A 13,592-nucleotide genomic window follows, 5' to 3' on the forward strand; every position below is an offset into this window, starting at 1 on the left:
ATAATAACCAAAGGCAAAGCAGAGTTTAAGTAATGGAAATAGTGCTCTCTCAAAAGAAGGAGCTTCAACCTACCGTAAAATGTTGGAACAGCTTGCACCTGTAACACAAAGGCATGGACATCTTTCAGTTTAATAATAATCACCCTAACTTGAATTGCTATACAATTGCTATGCTTTAAAGACTTTCCATTACCTCCGCTTGGAAAATGGTGAAAATTGCAATTACAGCAGCAATATTCCACAGTGTGCGTCCACCATCCATTTTTTCAGTCTGAAGACATGTGAGAAATGTGCCTCTGTCACACAACAATAAACACCCCCATAAAGACATGCAGCGCTCTGGACTAGAACTTTGGTCTTGGCAGAATAGCATATAGCATTTAATGAGTAACACAACACACGCGTCCTCACTAATGTTCATATCTCTAGCATTTTATCAGCTGTATATTGTACTGCTAGAATCAATTACTTATTGGTGAACTGTGAGCGTATCTGGCCTCTACAACAGTCTGGGACTTCATGACTTCTTTATCAGTTCAATCCCAATTGGGATGGAAGTGTTAGCAAGACATGTTTTAAGATAGGATTCCAGGGCCAAAACATTTGAACATTTTTTGTCAGACTTCAGCAGGTTTTTACAATGTCAAATACTATAGTATATAGTCACTCATGAATTGACCTCAACGACCTTACAGGCATACGGTATGCAAAGCTAAAACTTGTCATTTAGATGTAGACATAGCACTCTATAGTGTACTCATAGTTTCATTGTACAGATATTCTACTGTGAGTTAGACAGATGTTAGGCTCTCAGCTTGCTCATGATCCTTGATGACAATGTCTATGTATTTGATGTATTTACCATGTGTTGTTCTTGCTTACTGTGACAGTAAATCTCTCTGGATTAAGAACGGCTGCTATATGCCTAAATTGTAAATTGTTGATTATTACAGTTTATACAGTACCTATCCTTGATTTTTCTATACAACAAAACTACCATCAAAGTTGTTGTCACTTGCAAACTTATGCAGTGAAATATTTATGTATTACACCACCTGTAAACCTGTGATGTGACAATAAAGATGAAAGCTGTGACAATAAAGATGAAAGCTGTTTGACTTTGGGAGCTGTATTTACAAGTGATTCCTTGTTCCTGACCCTTTGGTTTTCCAAAACAATAGCTGATAACACATATATTTCCAAATATCATTTGCCATCTGTAAGGAATGCATACCTGGACATGGCAACCAGTCAGGGATACAGATTGATGATGAAACATAACTTTTTGTATCCATTTATTTTTTTCATCAAATGTTATGTTAAAATGCATCAACAAGTGCATCAACAAAATGGTAAATGGTCATGCATCGTAATGATTTATTAGCCTTAGCACAATTAAAGAATGAAGTTCAACCCTGATATATTCTATTTATTGTATTCATATCTGCTTGAACATGAAACTCATTATCTACACATTATCTATCAGCTGATCTTGAGATAACCCATGCAATAATATTGCATTCATTTGCGATTACATTTTGCAATGCAATGAAGTACAAGTTCAACTGGAACTTTCTCTGGTCCTGAAATTGTTGTGCCATTTGAGAGCAAGCTATAGTGTGTATGCATTCTGTTGCTATCAATAGCCTTATGATTGAATTGAATATGTGCTCTATGTTTTCAATAAATGTGATGAGGGCATTCATGGCATTCTGTGGGCGTTGTCATTATTTCTTACAAGGAAAGTAGTTATATTACTGCATGAAACAATTATTATAGGTGTTGCTTTTAGCGAAGAGAAAAGGTTAAAAAAGAAAGTAAGTGACCATCTTGTTCAAACTGCTTAACGACACAGTAGTCTGATAACCTTATTTATTTGCAATTTTGCATACAACAAATGTACTCCATCTGTATTTTAAAGCACTACATAAATATGTGGTATCACCATGGAAATCATCTGGACACTGGCTCACACTGGCACATCGCTTCCACATGTCTGGTGTCTGTCTCATTCAAATGACAAAGAAAGAGATTAAGAGATTTATTTTTTAGATTATATACATCATCATAATAAAGAACATGAATCAGTTGATGAGGTTGACCCTGTAAAGGGTAAAATAATTATAGTCCTACCTTCAATACAGTAAGAAATGTTACTCCTTTGGCTGAATAGGAACCTCTGTTTTGATCAGGGATGTTATGTCTGGAAAGTAAACAGTACACATTATCCATTAAGTAGATCTGAGAAAGTAGTAATTAGCTTAATGCAAATATAGGCTTTTCTCCTGCTCTCACACGCACGCACGCACGCACGCGCGCACACGCACACACGCACACACACACACACACACACACACACACACACGCGCACACACACAGCACTAACCCTCAAAGTCGACAAAGATAATGAGGTCATCATTCTTGAGGTAATTCCGTCGTCTCAGGTCGAAGTGCTTGACAAAGTTCCGCCAGCCCCACGTAGGTCCTCTGAAGAAGTCGTTATCTACGTCATATTCCCCCACCTTAGAAGGGTTGTCCCAAAACAGCTGTCCGCCTGGTGCTAGAAAAGACAGGAAGCACAAAGAGGACTTGACTGTGTGGTTTCTTTCTGAAATGTATTTTTAAATTTGTAAATTTTACATTTTTACTCTTAAGTTAAACTAATAAAAAGGTGTAAATTGGCAGACAATAGCATCAATATTCTGGCGTGAACATTAGCCAAAAATAGCAGTATTTCTAGCAGTATAGCATTAGTATTTCTGTATGCAACTACATCAGCTATTCCGTTTTCCACTAATGCCACTAATTGGAGATCCACTGGTCGCTGTCTGAGGTGCTGAAGAGAAATTTGAACACAAATCTTCTCTTCTGGGGGTCTCTGGCACAAAACATTTTCAGATGGTGTTTCCGCGGGCCAAATACAATTTATGGGGTCCTTGACATGAAAACAGTTTGAGAACCACTGCCATACGGGTCCTTGCTGGGCACAGGTGCAACACTTACAGGTACTCAGGTCTGTGGTAAGGCTGCGGGCGGTGGACATCCTCAGCTTGACGTCTGGATCCTGGTCCATCACCACCAATTTGGCCTGTCTGTTGACGGCCGGCCACTGCATCACCACGTCATTCTCCCCGCTGATCAGGTGGAAGTACAGACCAGCGTAGTTCCCTGTGTAGTCCGTGTAGCTCGAGACGGGGAAGACGCGGACACCATAGCCGTAGCCTTCAGGGCTGTAGAACCGGGGGCTGTCGATGAACGTGTTGCTGTCGGCCGTTTCCATGATCTTGGAGAAGTTCCGGATGGTCCACACGCCGTTGGGGCAACGGGTCTCCGTCAGGCTGATGTCGTCGATGTAGATGCCGCCGCCACCGGCGGCGGGGTCTCCACGCACGCCTTGGAAGACGTAGCGGAATTTCACCCCTACCTCCAGGGGGACGTGGGCGATCCTCCACATGTGGTCAGAGTCCGCTGAGTCATAGAAAATGAAAAGGCTGATTAGTGGCCATAGCTGTACAGACACAGGGCAAAGTATATTGGGCAATATTGTGATATTATATCAATATCGTGATATCGTCTGTGATTTCAGATATCACAATATTGTGATATGGCATAAGTGTTGTCTTCTCCTGGTTTTAGCCCATTTTGGGCGGGAACCCCTTTTGGTGTTAGCATTATGTTATGCTTTAGCTATTGAAAAATAGCAGATCTACAAGCTCATAGCGTGCCACCGAGTGGCACGCTACGAGCTTGTAGATCTGCTATTTTTGAAAAATCGAAGAACCACTGACATAGAAACATAGCTTTTTCAGAAAACTGTCAGGATGTAGAAGACATTTTTAGAATCTGATCTCAGGTCAAAATGGGTTAATCACTTAAGCCCTATTTTATACTTTCAAAAACTTTTAAAGATAAATTGTACATCTGCTATTTTTTACATTTGGGCAGCTATGCGGCCCACACATCTACTCGTACCGCCAATCCGACTGATGTGCCAATATATGGAGATCTCTGTATCTGTCAGACCTTGCCCCTTTTTGTACCCATTATATGGAGCTGGCAGTTGACTGATTTGTTTGTGCCTGATTGAAGTTGGACAACACACTCCATATTTGGGCATAGCTGCATTCCTTAGCTGAATTCCTTATATGGTTATAGCTGAGTCATAGTGACATGAGTCAGATTATTTGCCACTACTCAACTGTATCTAAGCACCTCACCTTCCACTCAGCCCCCCCTCAGTCCCTTGTCAACGGCCTCACTGAGTTATCTCCCGTCTGGACTACTGCAATAGAGTCCTGTTTGGGCTACCAAACAAGTACCTGGATAGGCTCCAGTAAGGCCAAAATTCAGCTGCCAGAGTTCTCACCCGCACCAAGCCTTGGCAGCACATCACCCCCACCCGTAAACAACTGCAATGGCTTCCTCAATTACAAACTCCTCCTTCTCACCTACAAATGTCGAAACACCCTGGCCCAGGCGGTGGCGTAACCGTCTGGGCACCCGACTGGTAATCCAGTCGCAGTGTGCCGCGGGTTCGACTCCCGAGCCCGACACGGCCTTTACTGCATGTCTTCCCCCATCTCTCTCCCGTTTCCTGTCAGCCTACTGTCTGTCCCTTCAAAAAACCAATAAAAGGCGTAAGCCGCAAAAAAATATCTTAAAAAAAAAAAAAAAAATCTCGAAACACCCTGGCTCCACAGTACCTCTCAGGCCTCCTCCATAAACCTCCTGTGAGTGTGACACGGAATCTGTGGTCCACAAACTTGGACCTCTCTGTCTCCAAAACAAGCTGTCTCAAACAACTCTGTCTCCTGACAAGCGAACCTTGGGGGACAGAGCGTTCAGTGTGGCAGCCCCCACCCTGTGGAACTCTCTCCCAATAAAGATTTGCCATGCTCCAACACTGGACTCTTTTAAGGCTGTCTTGAAAAGACACTTATTCTCTTAGGCGTATGGCATATAATTGTTTGTTTGTTTTGTTGTTTATTGGTTGTTTATAGTAAAGCGTCCTTGGGTTCATGAAAGGCACTATATAACTTCAAGTTATTATTACTTGCGCAAGCAGAGCGTGCAAGTCATGTTTTCAGTCAGGTGCTACGATGCGCGTGTTTGGGGCCAGCACATGTTATGACGTCATATGCTGGCCCCAAGCTGACCGTGCAGGTGTGTTTTTGTCATGCTACGAAGCATATGTCCCATGACGTGATGAAGATATGTACCAATGTCCCTTAGAATGCACGTGATATGATGTCATACGGACATACGGAAGCTGACCGTGCAGGTATGTTTTCCGTGAATCGTGATGAAGATTATGTACCAATGCCAGGGTATAATTGGTTGACGATGGTGACGTAATGATGATACGTTTCAAGTACATACGCGTCAAACCACCCAGCCGATCACATTATACCACCAACCACTCAGAAAACTACATATACATACATATAGACATGTACACATATATGGACATATGAGCATATGACGTGATGAATATATGTACCAATGCCATGGTATAGTTGACGGTGACGTAACGATGATTTTACCATACTTAAAAATACTACTTTTTTTCCTTCAGAAGCAAGGTACGTAGCAAATAGCTAAATCTAATAATTCAATATGTGAGACTAAGATTTGAAAGTTTATAGCGGTCTACAGCCCTTGCACGCTCTGCTTGCGCACTAGTAGGACATTTATGGCCTACTTGTGTGCAACAAGCAAGTAGGCACTCGACAGAGTGCAGTTCTAGTTATTATTATTATGAGCCTGCCAGCGGCCGGTCCTCCTTTAAGCCAATTTGAATAAAGTAGAGGTTCAGGCCCTCACAGCTAGAGTTCGAGCCGCTATGCGGTCCTCACACCTGCATCACACCTACATCCTTTAAGCCAATGTTATTATAGAAAGAAGAACATTGTATCCTTTGGAACTTGTGTTATTTTTTTACATTTTCTGAAAAGTAACAGTTTTGGACATACAAGGTTTCCACCCTGACAGCGACGATAATATGTACCATGAATGGTGTGTATTTTCTTCATCTTGCGTACGGTGCCTGTGCCATCGTCCATCTTGACCCAGATGACGAGCCTGTCCTCGGAGCTTCCTGTCATCTTATAGAAGAACTGCAGACATTGGAGCTTCCTCTTGGGATAGAGGGTCCGTGACTGCAGCAGTGCAGACTCCTGCTTGCTTCCTAAAGCGGTGTTGAAATGCATGAAGTAACCAGCATCTGAAAACACATAGATGAAAAATATGTTAATAAAATCTTTTAGATAATTTATCCGTCACTGTTAATTTTTCGTGTTATGCTGCTTATTTGTTGGATTATATTCTGATGTAATATTCATAATACAAAATGCCCAATAAACAGTATTAAAAAAAAACATATTTTTTTGTGTATATTAATCTTCTGTTCATTCTTATCAAATGTTGTAACATTCACCTCGACATTGTCCCATGATGGTGTGATCATTGGGATCGAGGGTGTGGTCCCAGTCAGCGTCATCGGTGGAGCTCTGGATCATGCCACAGATGCTGGCAAACTCAAATGTACACTGGTCCAGCATGGTGAGAGGCCCCGCTGGGGGCAGTGGAGAGAGAAGAGCAGGAGTCTCGCCATTTGTGTTGTGATCATGTGAGAATTTAACCTACTTGGATCCTTTGTTTCCTACAGTCTACACCAAATCTCTTCATTGAAAATAACCGATCTACAAGCTTACAACGGAATGCTTTGCCGGTTTCTATAAAGGCCCAATCTGGGATTTGAAAACGTTTTATTTGTAGATTTAAGATATAGCATTTGGAACTTTCTCACTATCGTAATCAATATATAAATGCTGTTTGAAAATAATGCCCGTCTATTGTGTTATACCTGTGGACACCCATTAATTTATGTTTGTCATGATCGGGGCCTTCAAGTGACATTTTGGTGTGAGAGAGAGGGAGACAGACAGACAGAGGTGCCTGATTCCTTCCACATGCTAATGTGCTTGCTGCATAATGCTTACAGCAGTTGTACATGCGGTTGAGCCTGAGGACATCCAGCTGGCTGAAGTCAAGGTACTGGCCGATGATGTTGTAGAACTCTGGGATCTTGGTGGTGATGGTGGGAATGCTTTCGTTCTTGTTGAAGGAGAAGGGCCTGTAGTGCATGACCGACTCATAGTCATACGCCGTGTTCTGGTCTGTGACGTAGTCGTCGTTGTACTTGTTGAAGTTGTGTGCAAGCCCTGTGGGAAATGCCACAGATATTGTTTCATTATTCTTACCAAAACGAAGGGCTTGAAGGGCAGACAAATGCAGTTATTCTATCTGAGATGGAATCAGTGTTGTTAATACAGTACGGATTTTGTTAAATTACATTATTTTTTTCACAGCATTTTACGCACCAAGCACCCACTTGACAATCACGTTTATCAAATGGGCCACAAAGAAGAACAATCGTCCGCGTGTTTTTAGACACCCTTTCTTGTCACCCCAATATGTGCAATGGACGCGACAATTATCCGTTTTTAGAACAATAATTACAATACCATTGATGACATCATTGGTGGGTAATGGGTAGCCATACCGTCTAAAACCTGGTTCAGGTCGATGTCTACATAGTCATCTCGATCTGTGCGTGACTGTTCGTGGTAGAAACCCAGGGCATGAAGCAGCTCGTGTTCAATCACGGCCTTGTGGTCACAGCCTGACCCCAGGGACAGAATCTGGCCTGTCTGTTGGTCACCAACACTGGAGAAACACCTGGGAGACAGATACAGTAGATATACTGTAGGAGCTATGCAGTATTTCTATCTGTGCACACTATATATACACTGCAGTAAAGTCTCAGTGTTATTTTAACTGAGTGTGTATAAAATGTATCCATTTGGTTGCATTTACAAATGGATAGATGAACACTGAGGAGTTTACTTTGTACAATCATTCTTATCTGAACAATGGCAATGTCATTTGGCTTAAATTCAGCTTCTGATTGAGACCTACTGTATCACAAAACAATACCGACATTTATTATGAAAGAGTTGATTTGCATAGTGAAAAACAACATCATATTCAAATAACTCAAAAGTAGCGCCATACCCGCCTCTTTTTTCAAACTTGATGTAGGTCTTCTCTCCCTCATAAGGCTTGAAGTCAACGCAGGACTTCAGTCGGTACATTTCAAAGGCCTGATGGACACAGCCTTTGGCATTCAGGTCTGAGGATTTGTTTTAAACAACACAATTGAATAACAGCTGTATTGCATACTGTACTATAATAACCCTCGTCCAGCCCCTAATTGATTGATTGATTGATTGAAGAATTTATTAACAGTTTGCAGAATTACAGTACATTTCAAGCACAAACTCAATACAAAGGCTGTTAACTGTGAGTGGACGACCCAATTAAGCATTACACTTGTTTCCAACAGGGTCCACCATGTTCAAATCATCAAAACATTTAGAGACGTACAATGTACATTGTACATTGTACATTGTACATTGTACATTGTACATTGTACATTGTACATTGTATGTCCATTGTATGTCCATTTTTGCAAAAGGAATAAGAGTACAATTTGGTGTGTGTTCTTATATAGCTCACTACTAAAAGAAACGTACCCAAGTCGTCACCCAGGATGTAAGGGATTGGGAACTTCCACCTGTACCTGGTATTAACCATGGCATTGCGTCCTGTCTGTGAAAGGAAAAAGGTGTACTGTACTATGCTGTCAAAAGTATTGGGATAATTAGCTAAATGGAGGGTAATAAAGACCCACAATCAAAACATAACAATGTGATATTTTGGATAAAATCCACACTAGACTGACCAATTTTTTATCAAAAAGTTAATAAAAATAAGCCAATAAATAAACAATCTATTAAGGGCATTTAGACCATGGACGTTCAAGTTTAGTAGAACAGTGATAAAAAAAGAAGGAAAAAAACATCTATATAGAGTACTTTTAATTTTAACTCACTGGAATGAGAATGTCCCCTTCAATCAAGTTGGCATCTGATCCTGTACACACACACACACACACACACACACACACACACACACACACACACACACACACACACACACACACACACACACACACACACACACACACACACACACACACACACACACACACACACACACACACACACACACACACACACACACACACACACACACACACACACACACTTATTTTCATAATAATCAAGTGCATTCTACAGCATAGTATGTGCACATCCAGCCAGGCAATCAGTGCAGATTCAGGTTAAAACGTTGCAACTTACCCAAGTTCAGGAGGGGGTTCTCATCCTCGCCGTTCTCATATACCTCTGCATTGGAATAATAAGAGAAAAAAATCATGGTTGACCTTTTGACAGTATATTAGTTAAAAATATATTATTTCAATTGTATCTGGACAATGCAGTTTAACATAAATTTTGTTCCAAATCCAATACAGAGCATGAAACTGATTGCACAGAGAGTTTATAGCTATTGCTAATTTTCAACTCTTGTCCATACAGCTTTGCTTATCATAAAACCACAATACAATACAGATACATAGGTACATAAAATGTGCATAATAAAATTACATCGATATGTGCAAAACAATTCAAACAATTAGCTAAAAATCGGGCATGCTCAGATTTGCTTTTAGTCAGTATTTAACATTTGTTATATATCTATAATTAGTACACAAACAATTGCTATGAAAATAGTTTGTATGGTAGATGAACACTTTAACATACCATGTACTTCAGGGGACACACGTATCTGCATGACAACAAAACCATTAACAAATTGTGAATCATCTCAGATAAGCCGATGATCATAAGAATCAGAATAAATTCTGTGTAAGTTGGTCTGTTCATGAGTCATAACAGACCAACTTACACAGAATCTATTGGGATTCCTATTTCAAATACATGCGTATTATTGCATAACAGATCAATTTACAAATATAGGCCCACATAATAACAAAATACAAAATAAATAAAACTCACAGAGTAGGAAGTGGCTAAAGCCACCAGTCCTGTCAATAACAATAGTCTCTGCATGGCGGAGATGTTGAATGTGAAGATCGTGTGACTACTCAGGTTTACCCATACCATGCCATGCACGTTGACAAGACCCAACCTTTAGCCCTTGATAAAGTTTATGAGTGACTGAGAGTCCTTGACTATAAAACGCTGCTGATAGAGGAGCTGGTTTAGTAGCCTTGCCGAGCCATGAGGCCCATAGGGCAGGAGCCTATCTCCTGTTTCTGTAGCGTGAGGCAGCTTGATGTACAAGTACACCCCCTGGACATGACGCTAGTATGTCGCAGGGACTTACCCCCAATCCAACCCTTGATGCTGAGTGTCAAGCAGGGAGGCATTGGGTCCCATTTTTAGAGTCTTTGGTATGAACCGGCCGGGGATTGAACCCCGACCTCCCAGTCTCAGGGCGGACACTCTAACCACAAGGCCACTGAGCTGGTAGGAGCTGGTTTATGACGGTCAAACCATTTTAGACTGACCATGCAGGCTGGACTGGTCAGTAAAAGCCAAGCAAGACTCATGAGTCTTTCCCCATGAAGAGGAAAGGCAGGTTAAGAAAATTAATTAATGAAATTAATACTGCCTATTAATGACACTTTCACCTCATGAAGAACAATGAAAAATATGAATAGAAAATTTGAGATATTTCCCCATATTTAAAAATAATAATTATAATACAAAAACCAAGAACATAATGTGTTTTTCTCTGAATACCACAGTGAGACATGGCACATATTTAGACATTATTATCATCATTCAATGGGAGAGAATTCTTCTAGCATCTATATAATTACAGTTTCATAATAATTCAGCTCAGTTCCTCAAATAGCTCAATACATTTTGGTTCCTTCAATAACAACAAAAAGTCCACTTGACTTCGAATTCTATTCTACTATTCAAGGAATCCATCTAGTGGCCACACTGGATAATAGAAGACCTTTCCGTCAGGCCACACTTTTATAGCCATAACATCCACGGTACAGCACTAAACTAAATATTGCCTCTATCTCCACAAACAAGGCACAGTGGAATAGTTATTAGCAGATCTTTATTCATCTTCACTGTGCACTGATTTGGATTTCCGATTTATTGTTATGTTCCATTTACCATGACCAAATCCGCAAAAAGTAACTTTATCAATGATAAAGCTGATGAAAACAAAAAAATCCTTGGGAGCTCTGGAAGCTAGTACTAAACATTCAACTAGGCTGCAGGCAGAAACTAAAAACCAGGTTTACAAACATAAACATAAAATCGAAAGACACCCTCATCACTGACAAGCTTGATGTAGCCAACTAGTTAAACATCTTCTTTATAAACATTGCAACAACGCTGGTTAACAAACTGCCCTCCCACTCTGGGCGTTTTGGTGTACTGTAGAGTACATCAAAGCCTTCTACAAAAACCTAGGTGTTTGTAAAGATGATTTTAAACTGACAATGGTAACAACTGAGGAGGTACTTAAAAGACTGAGTGCCCTTCAACCCCACTGGCCATGACAATATTCCCTCCAAATGTCTTAGAGACTCGGCCATCTCTATAGCTCCAATCATCACCCACATAATAAACCTCTCCATCAAACAGGGACAGGTCCCCCAAGATTTCAAACTGGCCTCCCTGCACAAGAAAGGGAGCAAATTAGACCCCGGCAACTACCACCCTATTTCTAATCTTAGCTCCATTTCGAAAGTGATGGAAAAAATTGTCTATGAACAGGTTGAAAAGTATCTTACCATAAAAAAAATCAATGTATGAATTCCAATCTGGCTTCAGAGCATCCCACTCCACTGACACATGCCTCCTCTATTTGAGCGACCACATCAAACACAAATTGGATGCTGGCAAATACTGCGGCATGGTAAAGCTGGACCTCCAAAAGGCTTTTGACACCGAGAACCACTCCATACTGGTTAACAAGCTAAAAGCAATTGGTTTTGATAGCACATCAGTGAGCTGGATGCAATCCTACCTGGAGGGGAGAGAACAGATGGTGGAGGTGAACGGAACACTGTCCCCCTCCGTCCCAGTGAGCTGTGGTGTTCCACAAGGAAGCATACTAGGGACTTTACTGTTCCTAATATACGACATGAAATCAGCTTGTGACTGCAACTTGTTCCTGTTCGCAGATGACTCAGCACTGCTGGTCTTGGACAGGAACAAACTGCAGGTTGTTTCCTTACACCTAGGAAAAACTGAATCAATTCAAATAGTAATCTCAGCAAAGCAGATGGCTTCTTGGTTAGAGTGGGTGACAATATTATCACACGAAAAAATGAAATTACCTACCTATAGGTTCCATCCTGGAGGCAAATCTTTCTGGTGATAAAATGGCATTCCTCACCCACCCCTTTTTCTCCTCACTGTATGTTTTTTCCCCTTTTTACATCCTCTATGATTATTTCCTATTTTTGGCTATAGTGTATATTTGTACATCTCTATATTGTTATGGATGAATTGAACATGGTGGACCCTATTGTAAATAAATGTAATGCTTTATATGGTGTCGTTCACAGTTAACAGTCTTGTATTGAGTTGTGCTTGAAATGTACTTTTAATACATTCTTCAATCAATCAATCCTCAGTCAGAATCTTAGAAATGAATGTGCTGTCGTCTGACTAGGATCAGCATTTGGACAACTTAAAAAGAATACTCAGCGAAAATGTTCATGTTTTACATTACATGCACAGTTTGCACACTACAAGTTAAGTATTGTTTGCAGCACCTGGGCTTGGCTGATATTGTCATGATCGATAAAGCAAGCACATTAGGCAGCAAGACAAAGGCCTATTTTTATAGTGTCTCAAGCAGAAAACGAAAACACGGTACTAGTACTACTACTACTAATGACCGCCGTGGCCCGTGGCAGTACGCGCGTGCACATTACGAACAAGTCAACATGATTCAAATTGATGAGGGCACAAAGCACACTAAAACCCTGGGCTAAAAGAGACATGTGTTTTGCATTAACGCAGAGTCGCACACAAAATCGACGCCAATATAAACTGCGGTGCGCCATTGATGACGGTAAACGTTAGCCTTAGCTATAATGTTCATGTCAACCCAGATCCGGTGTGGAGCTCGCCTACATGGTAACTGGATATTTGCACACCCATAACATGACCCATAACCACAACTGAACCGCAAGCACTCCTGCTGTTTCCGTATCTGGTCTAGACCGGATCTAGAACCTGTAAAGCTAATTGGGTCTAGTTTACTGTCAAACCAGCCAGGTGATGAATTTATAACATAATTATGCTATCGTTATAAATAGCATAATATATTATGAAGCCATTTCGAATCGTGTTATGTACATAAAAGGGGAATATTGTTAAGTAGAAATTAAAATGAGGGTCAGATCCGGTGCATATCAGACGAGGTGGCCGAGTGGTTAAGGCGATGGACTGCTAATCCATTGTGCTCTGCACGCGTGGGTTCGAATCCCATCCTCGTCGGTGACTTTTGATTTTCACATTGCTAATTGATTGATTGTTAGCATGTGCGAGTGGCATAAAAAAGTTTAACGGTCTTTTTATTTTAGGCTCACCGCGACCCCGAATCGTTTTCGTTTCCAC

The 13,592-nt window shown here is 40.9% G+C and overlaps 1 protein-coding gene across 3 annotated transcripts in view; it reads right to left on the minus strand.

The window, feature by feature from the left end:
• Positions 1–1,552: 1,552 nt before the first annotated feature.
• mep1a.1 (meprin A, alpha (PABA peptide hydrolase), tandem duplicate 1) overlaps positions 1,553–13,592 on the minus strand; it is a 12,548-nt gene continuing 508 nt past the window's right edge. The window contains exons 1-15 of one of the 3 annotated variants that reach the window (XM_079526248.1): positions 12,306–12,367; positions 11,989–12,201; positions 9,729–9,753; positions 9,267–9,311; positions 8,957–8,997; positions 8,598–8,673; positions 8,077–8,194; positions 7,565–7,740; positions 7,002–7,223; positions 6,437–6,574; positions 6,008–6,223; positions 3,004–3,468; positions 2,387–2,560; positions 2,134–2,203; positions 1,553–2,003 (exon numbers count right to left, since the gene is read on the minus strand). In XM_079526248.1, the coding sequence (XP_079382374.1) occupies positions 2,154–2,203; positions 2,387–2,560; positions 3,004–3,468; positions 6,008–6,223; positions 6,437–6,574; positions 7,002–7,223; positions 7,565–7,740; positions 8,077–8,194; positions 8,598–8,658 (1,620 nt within the window). In that variant the 5' untranslated portion in view covers positions 8,659–8,673; positions 8,957–8,997; positions 9,267–9,311; ... (1 more) ...; positions 11,989–12,201; positions 12,306–12,367 and the 3' untranslated portion in view covers positions 1,553–2,003; positions 2,134–2,153. Of the gene's footprint in view, positions 2,004–2,133; positions 2,204–2,386; positions 2,561–3,003; positions 3,469–6,007; positions 6,224–6,436; positions 6,575–7,001; positions 7,224–7,564; positions 7,741–8,076; positions 8,195–8,597; positions 8,674–8,956; positions 8,998–9,266; positions 9,312–9,728; positions 9,754–11,752; positions 11,889–11,988; positions 12,202–12,305; positions 12,368–13,592 lie in introns of those variants that run through there. The other 2 variants (XM_079526249.1, XM_079526247.1) reach the window with 2 other exon arrangements.

The sequence above is a fragment of the Electrona antarctica genome (assembly GCF_951216825.1).
Source record: "Electrona antarctica genome assembly, chromosome: 17".
Classification (NCBI taxonomy): domain Eukaryota; kingdom Metazoa; phylum Chordata; class Actinopteri; order Myctophiformes; family Myctophidae; genus Electrona; species Electrona antarctica.